The sequence below is a fragment of the Corylus avellana genome, chromosome ca10 (genome assembly GCF_901000735.1).
Source record: "Corylus avellana chromosome ca10, CavTom2PMs-1.0".
Taxonomy (NCBI): Eukaryota; Viridiplantae; Streptophyta; class Magnoliopsida; order Fagales; family Betulaceae; genus Corylus; species Corylus avellana.
This window is the reverse complement of record NC_081550.1, coordinates 18,795,267-18,815,470: the sequence shown is the minus strand read 5'-3', so window position 1 is coordinate 18,815,470 and position 20,204 is coordinate 18,795,267. Positions and strand designations below refer to the sequence as shown.

General features: G+C 32.7%; 2 protein-coding genes and 1 pseudogene across 2 annotated transcripts; all 3 read left to right on the top strand.

Moving 5' to 3' along the window:
• Positions 1-6: 6 nt before the first annotated feature.
• LOC132164096 (18.5 kDa class I heat shock protein-like) lies at positions 7-587 on the top strand (annotated as a pseudogene).
• Positions 588-14,813: 14,226 nt separating this feature from the next.
• Positions 14,814-16,312, top strand: LOC132163078 (receptor-like protein 19). The gene is made up of 2 exons (XM_059573276.1): positions 14,814-16,250; positions 16,301-16,312. Exons 1-2 carry the CDS (start codon positions 14,814-14,816, stop codon positions 16,310-16,312), a joined length of 1,449 nt encoding a protein of 482 aa, XP_059429259.1.
• Positions 16,273-18,859, top strand: LOC132164569 (receptor-like protein 33). The gene is made up of 2 exons (XM_059575102.1): positions 16,273-17,979; positions 18,706-18,859. The coding sequence occupies exon 1, from the start codon at positions 16,461-16,463 to the stop codon at positions 17,949-17,951; it is 1,491 nt and encodes a 496-aa protein (XP_059431085.1). The 5' UTR covers positions 16,273-16,460; the 3' UTR covers positions 17,952-17,979; positions 18,706-18,859.
• The last annotated feature ends 1,345 nt before the right edge of the window (positions 18,860-20,204 follow it).

Here is a 20,204-nt window from a genome sequence, read left to right as displayed (position 1 = left end):
CCTCCTCCGGCGAACAACCAACTCCGAGTACAATTACGAACAGCAATTCGAAGAAGTTCTCATCAACCATACAATCTTTCAACGAACATCAGAATCGCAGTGAGAATGTCGATCATCCCAAGTTTCTTCGGTGGCCGACGAAGCAGCGTCTTTGACCCCTTCAAGGATTTCCCCTTCCCCACTTTTCCCGAACTTTCTCAGGAAAATTCTGCGTTTGTGAACACCAGAATCGACTGGAAGGAGACCCCAGAAGCCCACGTGTTCAAGGCCGATCTTCCGGGTCTGAAGAAGGAGGAAGTGAAGGTGGAGATCGAAGACGACAGAGTGCTTTAGATCAGCGGAGAGAGGACTGTGGAGAAGGAAGACAAGAAGGACACGTGGCATAGGGTGGAGCGCAGCAGCGGGAAGTTCATGAGGAGGTTTAGGCTGTCGGAAAATGTGAAGATGGAGGAGGTGAAGGCGTCCATGGAGAATGGGGTTCTTACTGTGACTGTTCCAAAGGAGGAGGTCAAGAAGCCTAACGTTAAAGCGATTGAAATTTTGGGTTGAACTTGTATCCGTTGCATTGTTTTGGTCCTGAAATAAATAAATAAAGTGTTCAATAATTGTAATAAATTGGATAAGTAAATACAATTTGGATTTTGTGTAACGAACTAAATTAACTTTTAGAAAATATTAGGCTTACAAACATATTTTACAAAAAAAAAAAATTTACAAACTGACGTGCGACAATATAAATGAGGTTTCTCAAAATTTGAATTTATCTTATACCAATCATGCTTTGCCACATCAGTTCGTAAATTTTTTTTTGCAAAATGTGTTTGTAAGAGCACTAGCAACAACTTTCCTACTATTTTCCCTCAATTTAGGAAATAAAACTACTTTTTATTCCCTATAAAAAAACACTTCACGATAGATTCTCTTATTTTTTCCTATATGAATTAAATACTATTTATTATTTTTTTTTTTTATAATTATAACTAATAAGAGAGAAGAGAGAATCATTTTTTTATAATAATGCATTGAACATTTATAGTGATGTTGATTATATTTAGGACTTCTAGCTTTTTTGTGTTTTTTTGAGATTTTTCCTAAACATAAGGAAATAAATGAGCTATAGGAAGTCTGCTGTTAGTGCTCTTAGCCTAGCATTCCTCTTAACTTTTATTGGGCCTGTTTCGTGGATATTTATGGGTCAATATTTTTAACCCTATTTTTTTTTTATTGAAATCGCTTAAAATTCTTTTTAAATTTGAGATTCTCAAATTCATAAATTTTAACCAATCATTTTATTTAAGCGTCTAAAATAAGCCATATTTTAGCATTTAATGAGCAAGATGAGTTATTAAATACTGAAACATGAATTATTTTATACGCTTAGATGAGTTGAACGGTTAAGATTTATGAATTCGATAATTTCAAATTTAAAGGAAATTATAAAAATCTCAATCCACTTTTTTGCCTCCCACATACCCATTATTCAACAATCTTCCTTTTTCTTTTTCCAAATATATGGTGAGGATTTTTTTTTTTTTTTTTTTTTTTTTCGATTGGAGGGGGAGGATCTTTACTCCTAATCTGAACGGAGGAGATTATAGTAGAATTTTGGTAATTTAGTATTTTTAGAATTTAATTAGCACGACCAGCTAAACAAACTAATAAAAAGCATTAGTGATTATATATTCTGACAGTAATTACATTAAAGCACAGGGACGATTTTCAAGGATTTGGGAGCTGCAGATGTGATTGGTTTTTGAACTATAACTTTTGTGTTGTCTGTTTAGACTTTATAGTCCTGATTAATTCATTGATTCAATTATTGCAAAAATTACTATTGACTGTGATTTGGGGTATTGTGGTCATTATATACAAAATCTAGTGTGTGAGTTATCTCTCAGCAGTTGATTGAAAGAAAATCTGAAAGATTTTTATCAGGCAAAAGGAAAGCAGATATCTGCCTAGTAAGAAATGACCCTCAATTGTAGGTAGTGATGTAAGCGAGCGAAACTGCTAACGAGAGAACTCAAAATCGGTTCATATAAGCTTAATTCATGCTCGACTCAGTTATGTTGTTGGCCATAGGTTATGAAATTCGGTTAAAACTTCGTATAATAACTGCTAATCAGGTTCATCTGGTTGAACCCATGTATAAACCATATATATACTCATTAATTCATAACTACTTTTTTATATCTTTTTTTTTAAAAAAAAAAAAAAAAAAAAAAAAACTACTTTTTTACTCTAAATGAACGTCTATCTCCTTGCCAAACAAAAAATTACATATATTATTATCAAACATTGAATCAAGCACGTGCCTCTCCAACTAATAAATAAGAAAAAGCTCTTTGCTAGGGAGTAAAAGGCAATTCAACGGTATAATATATGAGGGACAACAAAAGGAAAAAAAAAAATTATTAAAAATATTAGACCTCCATAGTCATATTAAAACGACCTGATCATCTCCACCAGCTTGTTCATAGAATTGTAAGAAGAACAACCTTCTTTAATGCAAAGTTCAACATTCTCCTTCAATTTCTTAGCATTTTTCCTCATGGCCTCCCCTTCTTCGCCCACCATAAGTTTTTTCACAACTCTCTCTATTTCACCTCTCTTTGGATCACCTTTTAATTTCAGGCCTACTTTCCATACGTAGCTAATATATCTTGCATTCAATTTTTGGTCCCTGAAACATGGTCGACATATCATTGGAATTCCTTCGCAAATGCTCTCTAGCGTTGAATTCCATCCACAGTGACTTAAAAATCCTCCCACTGCATCGTGTGCCAAAACTTCCGTTTAGAGTGCCCATTTCACAATGTAACCCCTCTCGCCAATATTTTCTTTAAATTTTTCGGGCAGTACCTTAGTCCATTCTGCACCATGACCTCCAATAGGCTGGGTATTTGAAGTGATGAGAGGACCATTATAGTATTTTCGCGAGAAAAGAAAAAAGTCACTTGCTAGAACGTTCCTGAACAAATTGTGGGTTTTCACGTGGAGTCCAGGCCAGAGTTTGTTTTCATGTTAGGCTTGGAATTCTGGGTTTGATATTCGTCATGGGCCCCCATTACCTTATATTGGGTTTGTAACCTTGACGTACATAGAATGCATTAAAAAATAATCCCATTACCTGGGTCTTTTTGTAAAATTTGTATACAAAAGTGAGGAACTATTTTATCCCACAAGAGAAATGAACGTAAAATCTGTAATTATCGTAATTATCGTGAGGAACTACTTTATTCTACTAAAATGGAAATCAACATGTTTTATTCTGATATGGATGAAAAATAAAGAAAATAAATAAGATAGTATAAACAGTTTATATACTGGGAAATTAAAGAAACCCACAGTTTATATAGTTTTTCTTCCTTATCATTTTCTGTTTGATTTTTAAATAATTTTGTATTAAATAGCCTTATACATTTGAAGAGAGAAACATAAAAATATTTTGGGAAGAACAAATATTTTCTACAAAATGCCTATTAATAAATCAAACATGACAATCTTATATTCTCAGAAATTCTATCAAATTCCTTCAAAAACATGTAAAGTTGCCGTGCCAGAAACGGTCGGAATTCCCCCACCTCCGTTACTTGTGTTCCACATTCCTCTCATTCTAGAATTTCTGCTTTCTAATTTTTGACCACTTGGGTCAACTCCACTTATCATTCAAATAAGAATCTTCATTCAGAGGGGGAAAGAAGAGTGAAATTAACCCAAAAATAAATGGGTTTAATCCCATGGCTAAAGCAATGACCTCCAATAATTAATGATCTTTGTGAATAGAAGTATGCATTGGAATTATTAATTTATTAAGTTGACTTTCATAAATACAAAAGTGCCAAGTTACAAGATTTCAGATATTAAAGCAATATTAGTTAGACAAAAAAATCTCATTAGCCTTTTAGCAAATAGAAATAAATAACCAAAAATCAATAACTGAATATATAGGGTTCACATGAGTAAAGTACAGGAGAATGATAAATATCAATTACTTTTCCTAAGAGAGCACATTCTATAGGATGTGGTGTAAAACACATTTTTACGGTATTCAATAGAAATTTGACACATTAGGTAAAAACACCAAATACAATGAAGATAAAAACATCATATCTTTAATTCAAATCAATCCCATGAACTTTTCCATTAATTCTAACCCAATACTCACCACTCGCCACCGAACCCCCACCCACCTCCAACTCCAACCTCTCAATGCCGAAATCTCCAAAATCTCATGATTTTATCAATGTGTATGTTGTCAAGAGAAGGGAAATTATTTGGTGTAAAGGATTATATTATTATTATTATTATTAGTTATTTATTTATTTTTTTGTGTTTTAAGCTGAAATGTATGATTTTTATTGAAGGGTGCAAAACACCCAATTTACACCACGACCTTATTAAAGTTATTCTCTTTTCGTAAAGAGGAGTCTTTCCTAATTAATGATACCTATATATAAGTAAACCAAACATGAGAATGTTATATTTCCAAAAATTCTATCAAATTCCTTCCAAACGCGTGGAAAATCACACTCAAACAATTCCAAATTACTGATCAACATCAAATTTCTCCCCAAGACGTTGCCGTGCCAGAACCGGTAGGAATTCCCCCACCTCCACTTGTCTTCCACATTCCTCTTAATTTTCTGCTTTCTATGACCCAAAGTTGTAATTTTTGACTGGCCACTTGGGTCAACTCCACTAATGATACAGAAAGGGTAAGAAGAGTGAAACCCAACAATATATGGGTGGCTGAAGCAATGACTTCCAATTATTAATAATCCTTGTTAATAGACGTATTAGAATTATTAATTTATTTAGTTGACTTTCATCAATAAAGAAAAAAAAAAATGCCAAAAATCTTTACTAAAAATCTCATTAGCCTTTTAGCAAAGAGAAATAATACAAATTACATAATCTCGATACCAAAGAATTTCTAATATCCTTTAGCTAGCACTGAGGAATGCTATGCTTATTTTGCTTCTTCATGCATGTATTACTTCTCTTTAAAGTAATTATATATGGCATATTAGACAGAACTAAAGGAAGATAACAAAACAACTCTCTTTTAGTCTTGTAATGGAAGACCAATTATTCAAAACGTATGTCCAGGAGCCAAGTAAACCTCACAAAGCACTCGGAAAAGGAAAGAAATTTGAAAGAAATTCGTACTTAATTATAAGATCAAATAATGGAGCTCGATCTATAAGGTCATCTTCTCTTACTTCTTCTTGGTCGGCCACGTACGACTCAAAGTCGTGTTAGTGGAACCATGCATTATATTTTCAGCATGCACATGATCAGCTAGTCGGAGCCACAACCCCCATCTATAAATTTAATCACACTCAAAAGAAATTAGGCAACAACCACATTAATATCGCAACCTCTTCTATTCTTTATTGTAAGGTTGACTCCTGAGACGGAGGGAGGGGGGACCCGGGTAGGCCATGGTCCCCAACAAAATAAGGAAAAAAAAAAAAAAAATTAAGTTTAGTCATTTGGGCCCCTCCAAAAAACAATTTGGCCAAATTTTTAGATTTTTTGGCCATATCTAATAAAAACTTTTGGCCCTATTTTTAATTTTTTTTTGCCATATCCATTAATTTTTTATTTTTGTCCCTACTCTCAATGTCTATTTTTTGGCCCTTACTTTCAAATGCTCTTTTTTTTTTTTTTGCCCTTATGTTAGTCTTATTTCATAAAAAACAACCAAAATAATTTTTTTTTTTAATAAAAAAATTCTGAAGAACCCAAAAAAAAAAAAAAAAAAAATTGGCTGGCTCCGTCCCTGCAAACGGACCCTAACTAATAATTAATAAAGCTAATATTAGGAGAGGCGCGGAAATACATATAAGCTTGGGGTGTCTTCCACAATTTATTTATTTTAAAAAAATAACTAATAATCCTTTTAAAATTAAATTTTTATGCCCTCAATTTTATTTTTTATTTTTTAATTTTGTCTCTCAAACCTAAAATTCTACTTTCGCCATTGTATTAGGATTTAGGATGACATGATCATCAATTCTTATATAAATTTCACGAAAATAAAGTTTGTTCAAAGGGAGGGGCATTGCATCAAAAGGGAGCTCAGTAGACTTGGGGTCTTCCTCCACCTGTTTTCCTTCTCGTTTTCATACGTACTCCTCAGAGTCTTCCTCCCAGGTCAACTGAATTTATTGTGATGGTTGCCGACCAGAAAATAGAGCCGACAAGTTAAAGATTGTAAGGTTCGTTGTTATTGCTCTTTAAATGGTGTTTATATATATATAATTGATTGTGATTTGACATCAAAAGTAAAATTCATTTTGAATGATTCATGTGTTCAGTTATTTGTTAAAAAAAAAAAAAAAAATTAGTCATAAAAAGCATTAGCAAATGAGTCCATTTTTAGTAAGACTCTATCCAGCCCAACACATCATAAATTTATCACCTTGTCAATTCTTTATAGTAAATAACAACTTGGAATATTTAATTAAATGAGAGGCGAATTAACTCTGATATTATGTTAAATCACCACTTGTTCCAACTGCTAATTGATTGTTCGCAATTACCTTCATCAATCGATCAATTGAAACCTTGTTTGGTGCTAGGGTTCCATCAATCGATCGATAGTGATATCGATCATTTGGCTCACGTAATCTACTAAAATAATTTTAACATTTAAAATAATTTTACCCATTTTAAAAATTATTATTATTTAAATATGCAAGGCGTGACACATTTGTTATGCTGGTCCGTCCACTTTGGGTTTTAAAACTTATCTCAATGGGAAGACGATAGACCATCATGAAAAATAAATATTATCTCAATGCTTTGAGTCTCAAATTGCCTGTGAAGTTCGATATGGGCTCCATCATCTCAATTATTTGCAACTAATAATAAATAAAGCATGACATGAAATCAATCCTTACATAAATTTCACCAAAATAAATTAGGGGTTAATAGTTGCTAAAAAGGAGAAAGGACATTTTGAGCACACACTCTTTGACTGGTTGATAATAAATACAAAGAAAAACAACGAGAATTAGATAAGATGTCACATTTGTTATTATGGTCCATCCACTTTGGTTTTTGAAGCTTATCTCAAATGTAAAGACGATATAGAACGAAAAATAAATCTTATCTTGACGCGAAGACTCCCTGCTTTGAGTCTTATGCATGTACATTGCCTGTTAGTTTCAATATGGGCCATGGTGTCATTAAAGCTTATATAACGACAGGGGCGGAACTATACGGAGACTTGGGTGGTGTCTTCCACAATTTTTTTTAAATACCCCTATAAGAGCATCCACATCAAGCTATGCAAAATTTAGTTAAATTTAACTTTCAAAATGTAATTTTTTGGATATATATAGCTAGTCACTTTTAAAGACTGCCAAATATCAAACTCTTTAAATATTTTGCTACTTTTACCAAATATTATTTTTTTATTGTGAAACCAAACTACTTTAACTACCATGAAACTCACTTTCATGCTCACATACATGGAATTATTTTTTGTGCCCAATTGCATCTTTAATTCAAGAGATTTCAACAATCAAACCCATACTCAAAGCAAGTAATAAAAATTCCCCTTTCAACCAAAAACAAACTAATTTACAATCAAACCCATCCAAAGATGAAACAAAAAATAAATACATAAAAAAAGTTCCTTGGATGGCTGACAGTGGACCTCTCACTCTCTTTGTGGTTGTGTAACGAAAAGAGGTAGTGACGATCTCACACTCTCTGGTTGTGTGACGAAAAGAAAAATGAAAGGGGAGAAAGTTCTCTAATGGCTGACGGTGGACCTCTCTCTCTCCTGTGGTTGTGTGATGAAACGAAGGTGTGTGGCGAAAAGAAAAATGGAAGGGGAGAAAAAGTAAAAAGGGAGGGGATGAAACTCTGGAGGGAAAGAAATAGAAAAAGAGGGAGAAAAACGAAAAGTGGCACCAGAGGGCAATAAAATAATATGATAAATATTTTAACATTTGTTTTTGGTCTCTTTAAATTTGAAGAGGATGTCTGACAAATGTTATATTTAACATTTGATAGAGAGTTTGATGTAGGGACTTTTTGTAGATTTTGTTAAAATTTTAAAGAAATGTTAGAAATAGAGAGTTTGATGTGGATGCTCTAATCTCTTTAAAATCAAAATTTAAACCCCTCAATTTTATTTTTTTGCATTTGTTATGAGAATGAAATGGGTAGAATATTAAGGAGAATGTTTTGTTTTAGGTTCTCTTTAACGAATCTAAAGGGATTTAGGTTCCTAAAAACTTAACAATTTATCCGATTGCGTGTTTGTAAAATCATTCATGTAACATTTTAAATTTTTTTACTTATAAAAAAAAAAATCATTCATGTGACATAATTTTTTTGTTTTGTCTCTCAGCCTAAAATTCTATTTCTATCATTGTATAACGATGAATGAAGTCCATTATGGTATAAATTTCTCGGAAGCAAATTAGGCATCAAATACTAGCCACGATAACTAGTGAAATTAATTTTGAATGATTCATGTGTTCAGTTATGTGTTAAAAAAGAAGAAGAAGAAATGTAGTTATAAAAATCATTAGCAAATGAGTTCATTTTTAGTAAGACTTTATCCGGCCCAACACATCATAAATTTATCACCTTGTCAATTCTTTATAGTGAATAACAACTTGGAATATTTAATTAAATGAGAGGCGAATTAACTCTGATGTCATGTTAAATCACCACTTGTCCTAAAAGTTTAAGTTGATTAAAAAAAAAAAAGTAAATTTAATCATTTAATCAATATTCTATCACATTTTTTAACTAAAATAAATGAAAACACCTTAATTATCATAACAAGACTTTTTTTTTTTTTTTTTTTCGGTGGTTGGATAGGTGCGAGGGACAAGACTTTTGTAAGTCTTTCCTACCAAGTTTTTCTCGTGGAAGCATTTATTGGTAGTGTTGATGACATAATTAATGACAAACTAAGATGATTATATATATCTACTAATTATTTTTCTCCTCGATGCTTTTTGCAAACATCCATGACAAAATGTATGTGGAAACAAAATTTTCATAGCTTTATATTTTCTTTTGCATTCTTTTAATGTTTTTTTTTTTTTTTTTTTAAAAAAATAATAAATAAATTAAAATAAACATATTTTATGTGAATATATGACCAACGAAAAGAAGAGTGAAACCCAAAAATAAATGGGAAAAAAGTAACCTTCATTTTGGGTATTTTTAAAATTGTACGAAGACCATATCTTTCAAAAGATGACTATACCATAGTTATGAAAATAGCTAAACATAACTTAGATATAGATTAAACATTTATAAGAACATAGAAAATAGAGTATGAAGGTTTATATTAAAATGATTACCTCAAATCATAAGCTTTCAAGGCCTGAGGAGTATTGACTCCTACAAGTATAAACTCATTCTCTCTTCTCATTTCTTTTCTCTCTATCACTCTAGGATTTTTCATTTTTCAGTGGTTAGGGATGACCAAAATGAAGGTTTTGGACGATATGGTGGTTTATGAATGTTCATACATGAGATGGTGGTTTTATGGTCTTTATTTTTATTTATTATAACTGCTAATTAATCATTTGTTACCTTCATCAATCGATCAATGGAAACCTCGTTCGGTGCTAGGGTTCCATCAATCGATTGATAGCGATATCGATCATCTGGTTCACATAATCTTTTAAAATAATTTTAAGATTTAAATTTAATAATATAGCTTTAAATTGTTTTTTTAACTATTTTAAAATTATTATTATTATTTAAATATGCAAGGTGTGACACAGTTGTTATGTTGGTCCGTCCACTTTGGGTTTTAAAGCTTATCTCAATGGAAAGACAATAGACCATCATGAGAAATAAGTTTTTTTCTCCATGCTTTGAGTCTCATTCATGTAAATTGCTTGCGAAGTTCGATATGGGCTCCATCATCTGAATTATTTGCAACTAATAATCAATAAAGCATGACATGAAGTCAATCCTTACATAAATTTCACAAAAACAAATTAAGTGTGGTAGTTGAGAAAAAGGAGTAAGGACTTTTTGATCTTCCACTTCTGACTGACATAGAATAAACGCAATGAAAGACAATGATAAATAAATAAGAAGTCACATATGTTATTATGGTCCGTCCACTTTAGTTTTTAAAACTTATTTCAAATGTAAAGACAACAGACAATGAAAAATAAATCTTATCATGATGCAAAGACTTCATGCTTTGAGTCTTATACATGTAAATTGCCTGTTAATTTTAAGTTTTGTATTCAAATTGAAAACAAGTTTTGTAAATAAGTGTGTTGATAATTATGGTGTTTTCATATATTTTAGAGAAATAATAGAATTCATTCTATTTTTAATTATCTTTTAACCATCTCCATAGTGAATGAATGAATTCACCATTGAATTTGTGTGTGGTTTACATGAGTCCACAATTATAATGGTTAATATATTTTGTATGATGAAATAGGAAAAAATGAAAAAAAAAATGGATGCACCTGATTGGATGCTGGCGTTTTCTTAAGGTATGACTCCAACGGAAAATTTAACTTTACATGGCAACAACATAATTCTGCTGGTGTGGTTTTGTTTGTATTACGGTTGCCTTGTATAGCTGTATAGATTTGGTGTCTGGATAGATTTTACTCATTTGGTGTCTATATTGGGATTTGTTGGCAGCTGGGGTTCAATCATATTTTCTTCTGGGGTTCAATTGTAGAGATATGTTTTCCAAGTTTACTCTGAAGGAAGTTTGCTGAAGTCTGCAAGGCCTCTCTAGTAGCTGTTATGCTCAGATGCTGATATACACTTTATGTGTGATGGGCACTTAACAATTCAAAGTACTTTTGTCATGTTTTGAATCAAATAATTACCCGAGTACCTCTCCATAGGCATGTATCTCATTGAATTCTAATTATTTTTCCCTATTTATTGCTTTATTTTAGTGCTGCTTAATGCTTGTGCTTGAACAACATGTCACACTGATTCGTACTCAATAAAAAAATATATTTTTTCATAAGTAATGTGAACAAGATTGTTGATGCATAATAATTCTAATCATGAGAACATAATTTAGTTTGTGTAATATATGCTCATGGCAAAAAGAATCCTATTGATCTACCTTTGAGGTTACACATAGACCGACATAGTTATGAAAACAGCTAAACATAACTTAGATATAGATTACACATTTTAAGAACGTAGAAAACAGAGTATGAAGATTTATATTAAAATGATTATCTCAAATTAGAAGCTTTCAAGGCTTGAGGATTGACTCTTCCAAGTATGAACTCTCTCTCTCTCTTCTCATTTCTTTTCTCTCTCTCACTAAAGATTTTTTAGAGGTTAGGGATAACCAAAATGAAGATTATATGGACGAGATGGTGGTTTTATGAACGCTCATGCACGAGAGGGTGGTTCTATGGTCTTTATTTTTATTCTTTGTAACTGCTAATCGATTGTTTATTACCTTCATCAATCAATCAATGAAAACCTCGTTCGGTGTTAGGGTTCCATCAATCTATCTATAGTGATATCAACCCATTCGGTTCACATAATCTTCTAAAATAATTTTAAGATTTAAATTTCATAATATATATAGCCTTCAATTGTTTTTTACCCATTTTAAAAATTATTATTATTTAAATATGAGGGGCGTGACACATTTGTTATGTTGGTCCGTCCTGTGAAGTTTAATATGGGCTCCATCATCTCAATTATTTGCAAGTAATAATCAATAAATCATTATAAAAGAAAAATTAATCAGTAAAGCATGACACGAAGTCAATCCTTGCATAAATTTCACAAAATCAAATTAGGTGTCAATAGTTGAGAAAAATGAGTAAATACTTTTTGAGCACACACCTTTGATTGATTGATAATAAATACAAAGAAAAACAAGTCACATTTGTTATTATGGTCCGTCCACTTTGGTTTTCGAAGCTTATCTCAAATGTAAAGACGTTAGACAACGAAAAATAAATCTTATCTTGATGCAAAGACTCCATGCTTCGAGTCTTATTCATGTCAATTGCTTGTTAATTTCAGGCCCATGGTGTCAATTACTACTATATGAGGCCCACAACCCCCATCTATATATATATATATATATATACTCCTGAATCAAGTTTTATATATAATTTTTAAATAATTTTGTATCAAACAACCTTATCTATTAGAAGAGAAAAATATAATGATATTTTATAACATGTTTAGGAGTGAACCAAACATGAAAATATTTTATTATCAAAAATCCTATTTGACTCTTAATTATTTCCAAACATAAAAATAATTACATTCGTAAAAATCAAAATTACAAAATATCAAATTTGGCAATATTTACGCACTCTCTCCGTGAAGTTGCCGTGCCAGACCCAGTAGGACTTTCCAATTCCCCCACCTCCACTTGTCTTCCATGTTCTAATTTTTGACGACGTCATGAACTCCACTTGTATCTGATTCAAATAAGAATCTTCCTACATAAACTTAATTGTTATTGGACCAACGGAAACAAGTGTGAAAGCCAAGAATACAAAACATAAAGGTATTTACAAAAAATAAATAAATAAAGGTGAAGAATGGGGGAAGAAAGTTTGAAGTTATGTTCTAATCATGCAAACATAATTTATTTTGAGTATTATATGCTCATGGCAAAAAGAATCATATATATTGATCTAACTTTGAGGAAAAAAAAAAAAAAGAAGAAGAAAAAAGAAAAAAAGAAAAAAAGAAAAAAAGAAGGTAAGCTTCATTTTGGGTATTTTTAAACTTGTACAAAAAGTATATATTATCTTTCAAAAGATGACTATATCTTACACATAGTTATGAAAATAGCTAAACATAACTTAGATATAGATTAAACATTATAAGAACGTAGAAAACAGAGTATGAAGCTTTATATTAAAATGATTAACTCAAATCATAAGCTTTCAAGTCCAAGTATGAACTCTTTCTCTCTTCTCATTTATTTTCTCTCTCACTTTAAGATTTTCAAGGGTTACGGATTACCAAAATGAAGATTATGGACGAGATGGTGATTTTATGAACGCTCATGCACGAGAAGGTGGTTCTATGGACTTTATTTTTATTCCTTCTAACTGCTAATCGATCGTTTGTTACCTTCATCAATCGATCAATGCAAAGCTCGTTTGGTGTTAGGGTTACAATAGTCGGTCCACTTTGGGTTTTAAAAGCTATCTCAGTAGAAAGACGATAGACCACTAAAAATAAGTTTTATCTCCATGCAAAGACTCCATGCTTCGAGTCTCATTCATGTAAATTGCCTTTGAGGTTCGATATGGGCTCCATCATCTCAAATAATTGCAACTAATAATCAATAGAGCATGACAAGAAGTCAATCCTTACATAAATTTCACAAAAACAAATTAGGCGTCAATAGTTGAGAAAAAGGAGTAAGGACTTTTTGAGCACCCACTTTTGACTGACTGAGAATAAATACAAAGAAAGACAATGAGAAATAAATAAGAGGTCACATTTGTTATTATGGTCCGTCCACTTTGATTTTTGAAGCTTATCTCAAATGTAAAGACGATAGACAACGAAAAATAAATCTTATCTTGATGCAAAGACTCCATGCTTTGAGTCTTATACATGTAAATTGCGTATTAATTTCAAGTTTTGTATTCAAATTGAAAACAAGTTTCTCCATCCCAATCTAAATACGCAAAGTGAAAAAGGGTCCAACCCCACTACACGGCAACCAAATTTGTAGACAGGGAGGGGCATTGCATCAAAAGTGGGCACAAAAGACTTAATGTGTTGACTATCATTTTCATACACACTTATGAGAGTATTAAGAATTATGAGGATTTTAAGATTTCTGAAGATTATCGTTTTAATACTCGCTTTAAGATTTTTGAGAATTTTAAAAGATTATTTCGTTTGGTTATATTTAAATATAGAGAATTCGGATACTCAAAGAAATGTGAATCATTGAATCCCCTCCCAATTGTCTTCTGCTGAAATATGAAATTTTTTCTTGGATTTGATTGTGATCATTTGTAAAATCTGTATATAAATCTGTATTTGAACTATTTTGTTCCACAAAAATCGAATTAATGAACATGTTTTATTTAGGGAAAATAGATAACAAAAATAATTAAATAATATAAATAGTTTATATATTGGAAAATTAAAGAAAAACCAAGTTTTATATATGATTTTTCTTTCCTATAATTTTTTATTTAATTTTTAAATAATTTTGTATCCAACAACCTTATGGGTTTGTAACTTTGTGGAGTGCTTTTGAGAATAAAAAATGAATGAAGATAGAATAAATATTATATTTAAATAGGATAGAAAAATTTAAAGAGTTTATTATTTACTTAAATTTAGAGAGTTTATTATTTAGCTAAAGAATAGAGAGTTGATTAAGAATACATCACTAACTATTCAAAAAGAATCTTGCTACGCAAAAGAAAGAAGAGTGAAACCCAATAAAACATGGGTTTAATCCCATGGCTGAAGCAATGACCTCCAATTATTAATAATCCTTGTTAATACAAATATGTATTAGAAAAAAGGACATTCCCCAATAATTCCACCTGCCCAAACACAAGAAATTGGGCGACCACGTGATCTTCAATTGCAGTACTGATCCCACCATTATATTTTCAGCTTAATTACATTTTGGATCTACTCGATCGGGCCCACAACCCCCATCTATATATATACTCCTGAATCCACCATTCATATATCTTATATCACCACCACCTCTTCCATCCTTAATTTACTGTAAAACTGTACTCCTCTTATTTATATATATATAACGCCCTCCAATGAGACTCCCGGTCTTTACTTGGCTTTTCTTGATGGCCATTTACTCACTTTTCTTGATGACCATTTCTGTCTTTGGGGTGTCTAGCCCATGTTTCCGCAATGAGCAGTCCTTGTTGCTGCAATTGAAGAACAATCTTACGTTCAATTCTACTATGTCCACTAAACTTGTTAAGTGGAATCAAAGTGCTGATTGTTGCTCTTGGGATGGCGTAACCTGCAACGAGGGCCGTGTTATTGGTCTCGACCTGACCAACGAATCCATCTCGGGTGGACTCGACAATTCAAGCAGCCTTTTCAGCCTTCAGCATCTCGAGAGCCTGAGTTTGGCTTATAACGACTTCAACTATTCTCATGAGATTCCATCAGAGTTTGACAAGCTTGCGAATTTGAGTTATTTGAATCTCTCATTTGCTTACTTTACAGGGCAGATTCCTATTGCGATTTCGCGCTTGACAAGGTTGGTTACTCTTGATTTATCTTTCAATGACCTTCATCTTGAGAATCCAAATTTTAAAGTGTTGATTCAAAACCTTTCGGAGCTTATGGAACTTAATCTTGATGGTGTACTTATATCAGCTCCAGGTAATGAGTGGTGTCGGGCATTATCATCTTCGCTCCCAAATCTGAGAGTGTTGAGCTTGTCATACTGCAATCTTTCAGGCCCGATTGATTCCTCCTTGCGGAATCTTCATTCCCTCTCAATTATTCGTTTGAATGATAACGACTTTTCTGCTCCAGTTCCAGAATTTTTTGCAGATTTCAAAAATTTGACTTCCTTGAAAGTCAGTTATTCTGGGTTTGATGGAAAATTTCCGGAAAAAATCTTCCAAATTCCAACGCTACTAACTCTTGATTTGTCAAGTAACTTTCTCCTTGAAGGTTCTTTGCCAGAATTTCCTCCAAATGGATCTCTTCAAACCATGAATCTTTACAGAACAGGTTTTTCTGGGACATTACCATCTTCTATCGGTAACCTTAAAATGTTGTCAACAGTAGGTCTTGGGAGTTGCAATTTCATTGGATCAATTCCAGACTCAATGGCGAGCCTCACGCAATTGAAGTATTTGGATATCTCAAACAACAAATTCAGTGGATCAATTCCAAATTTCAGCATGTGCAAGAATCTGACTACTGTAAGGCTTTATAATAATTATCTGTCAAGTGAAATTATTTCCACTCAGTGGGAAAAACTTTTGAATCTTGAGAGTTTGTTGTTGGGTGACAATTTACTGAATGGGAATATTCCAGATTCTCTATTTTCACATCCATCATTGCAAGTGTTATATCTTTCAAATAATCAATTTTCTGGTCAACTCAAAGAATTTTCCAACGCTTCTTCCTTCTTGGAATACCTTTTTTTGGATAACAACCATTTGGAAGGGCCAATACCAATGTCTATCTTTGAACTCCATGGTCTTCGATGGCTCTTGCTTGGTTCAAACAAATTTAATAACTCCCTGAACCTTAGTGTGATTCAGCAGTTAAAAAATCTTTCATACCTTGATCTTTCTCACACCAGCTTGTTATCTGAATATAATGATTTTAACTTTTCGTTATCCTCTGTTCCCCTTGACAAATTAATTCTCGCTTCCTGCAAGTTGAAAAAAATTCCTGATTTCTTGAGAAACCAATCCTATTTATTTTATCTAGACCTTTCACACAACCAGATCTTTGGAGAGATGCCCAACTGGATCTGGAAACTTCCTAATCTTTCTTACTTAGATCTCTCTTACAATTTTCTAGTGACTTTGGAAGGACCTATCCTCAATGTTTCTCTTTTTAGCCTACATCTTCGCTCCAATCAACTCCAAGGGCAGCTCCCAAATATCCCGCATGTTGAATACTTGGATTTCTCAGAGAATAGTTTGGATCCCTCCATTCTAGCTAACATCAGTTGGTCCCTTCCTTCCGTTAGATCCATTTTTCTTTCAAGTAATAAATTGAATGGGAGCATCCCTGGATCAATATGCAATGCTACATATTTTGAAGGTCTAGATTTGTCTAATAATTTCTTCAGTGGCACAATTCCCCAGTGCTTGATTGAGATGAGTGGTTCACTTAATGTGATAAATCTAAGGAAAAACAACCTCATTGGCATAATTCCCGATGCATTTCCAGATAATTGTGGTTTACAAACTTTATCTCTCAATAAAAACCAACTAGAAGGAGGGTTACCAAAATCTTTGGCCAATTGCATTGGGTTGGAGGTCTTGGACATTGGGAACAACCACATCGAGGGTACGTTCCCAATTTACTTGAAGAACACATCCTGGTTGAGCGTTCTTGTTTTGCGATCTAACAAATTTTACGGATCCATTACTCATCTAGAACTTAATGTCACTTGGCCATGGCTTCAAATTGTAGACATAGCTTCAAATAATTTTACTGGTAACCTTCCAATAATACTTCTTTTGTCTTGGACATCAATGATGGATCGTGGGCATGGGGTGGGCGTGGGGAGTAATTACCTTGCATATATCGGTAATTTTTCTTATCAAGATACGGTAACAATTATTAGCAAGGGTTTAGAGATGGAGCTGGTGAAGATTCCAACTATCCTCACCACCCTTGACTTCTCTTGTAACTACTTTGATGGTCCTATACCTGAAGAAATTGGAGAACTCACACTGTTACATACTCTCAACCTGTCGCATAATGCTTTCACAAGCGAAATTCCACCATCTTTGGGAAAATTGAGTCATCTTGAGTCACTAGACCTATCAAACAACGAGCTTTCTGGTGAGATTCCCGTGCAACTCGCCAATGGTCTGATTTTTCTGTCGGTCCTTAACCTTTCATTCAACCAATTGGTGGGACAGATTCCATTGATGAAGCAATTTAATACATTTTCGGCAACTTCCTTCGAAGGAAATGAAAGATTATGTGGTTTGCCTTTGAAAACACAATGCACATATGAGGATCCACGATTGCCACCTCCAACATATGAAGAAAATCATAAGAGTATGATTGAGTGGAATTACATAAGTGCTGAATTGGGATTTGTTTTTGGCTTTGGAATTGTAATTGCCCCCCTTATGTTTTGGAGGAGGTGGAGAATATGGTACTATAAACATGTTGATGACATTATGTTTAGGATCTTCCCTCAACTGTGTCTTAGAAAAGAACATCATCAAAGACAGGCATTCAGAAATCAAGAGCCGAGGCACTAGTTATGGTTATGAGGCGCGACACCTCCAGGTTTGTCATGACAAACTCTTGCTTATTTTTTTAAATCAAAATGAAAAATTAATTTAAAATGTAACTTCACATAGCACCTTGAATGACGAATGCCCACATTTCTAAGCATCTTATTTGCGGAAATGCATGTGGGCTTTCCTAGGAATATAGGATGCCTTGAATCAAATGGACCTCTTATGTATGGGCCATTTCTTTTCAACTCTATGGGCCTCGAGACTATTCACAATTCATTATGTATCTTTATTTAGTAATTAGTAATTAGTTGCAGACTTGCAATGACTCCAATCAATGCAGGTAGGGGGAAATGTTGTTGCAGATTCATTGAAGTTTGTACAATTAATGTTTTGAATGCAAACTTTATGAATCTTCTAATCCCTTCTATGTATGTGATTCTACTTTCGTAGAGTATTGTTTGAACTTCTCTTTAGCTTAAAAATTCACAAAAAATTAAAAGTGCAATTATATTCTCTTGTGCTACAGTGGCTTTGAAGCCCAATGAATGATATAAGGTTGAAATGTTTTGTCACTTAATAAATCTGTCCAAACACTTCTAATTAATTTTTTTTTTTTTTTTGCCCTCTTAGATGATACTGGAAGTGGTCTTGGATGACATTATAATGTGTTTGAGTTGAGATTCATGCTTCATTTTGCAATTATTCAATCTGGTTTTTTTTAAAAGAACTTTTGGTTGATAATGACTTACACCACTGTACTCCTCACTTGCAGAGATATGTTGCTCCAAGTTTACTCTGAAAGGTGTTTGTTGAAGTCCATAAGGTCTCTCTGATGGGGTTAAATAATTCACAGTACTTTTGTTATACCGTTAATAAAGATAATTACCAGTGTACCTTTCCATATATAGACATGTTACATGTACCTCTTTGAATTCTAATTATTTTTCCTATTTTAGTGTTGTTTGTGCTTGGTCAAAAGCATGTCAGACTGACATGTCAATGTAACAGTTATTAATAAAAAATAAAATTGATGTGAAAATAAAATTTTTAAGTTCTGATATAATAAATGACGCAGAAGAAGATGCTTCATGATTTGTGGAGGCTTTGTAGTGAAGATAGTAATAAAATTTAAATAAAGTGAAAAATTATAAACCGTAAGTAAGAAAGAATGAAAGCAGACTGAATCAGAGGTGAATTGTTATATTTTTGTCTAAAGCTTCTTTAGTGATTGAGGAGATGGTCATAAAGCAGAGTAAAATAAAAGTGAAGAAAATCATTTAAAGGTAGATAGCTTCAAATTATCACTCAGTGGAGACTGGAGAGGGAGACAAAGAATTGACTTTGACTATCCTTTAGTCTTTTTATGAAATTTATCAAAGTTTTTTCCCTAAGGGCCAAAATAATAAGAAAAAAAATACTAGCTTATTTATTTATTTTTTTTATTAAGAATAATTTTTCCCCACGGCTGTGGGTCACCATTTTTTCATTTTCTTATTTTTTATTTTTATTAAGAATATTTTTGTTATTAGAAGACAATGACAATTTTTTATAATTTGAGAGGAATTATTTTAGGAAACATTAACAATGGGCTAGTTGTTTGAGACGAACATATGACTCAAAAAAATTTTAGTTCGACCTAAGGGTTTACAAGCGGTTGCGGTTAGCGGTTATTGGTTAAAACCGTTAACCGCAACCGCGTAAGGCGGTTATTGAATTTTAATAACCGCAACCGCTCCGCTTAGGCGTTTAGCGGTTATTTTATAACTAGCGGTTAATGGTTATTCAAGCCGATAACCGGCAGTTTTATAACTATTTTTTTTATATGAGCTTTTGTAGATATTTTGGGCCTTCATTGTGCCTATTTTTTGAGCTTATTTTAAATAGTTTTGGATCAAATCAAAGTGTTCTAAAAAACAATGAATATGTAAAACTATAGCCTTAACTCGTATTTAAAATGACACCAAAACGGCGTTGTTTTTAATGTTATATGTTTAATATAATATATATTTATATTATTATATATAAGCATAAGCGGTTAACACTTATTAACCACTTTTTCATACTCTTAAAATGGCTAACCGTTCCGCTTTGCGGTTAACAGTTATAAGCGGTTTCGACACCCTTGGCTCAGCCTACAATTAGACATTGGGTATTACAGGGGATCCATTCGTTGGGTTTTCAAGACACTTTGATGGTCTTTGGCAGAAAACGACACCAACAAAGCCCGTACGTATATATGGTGTATTGTATTTGATGTAGGCTGAGGGCAAC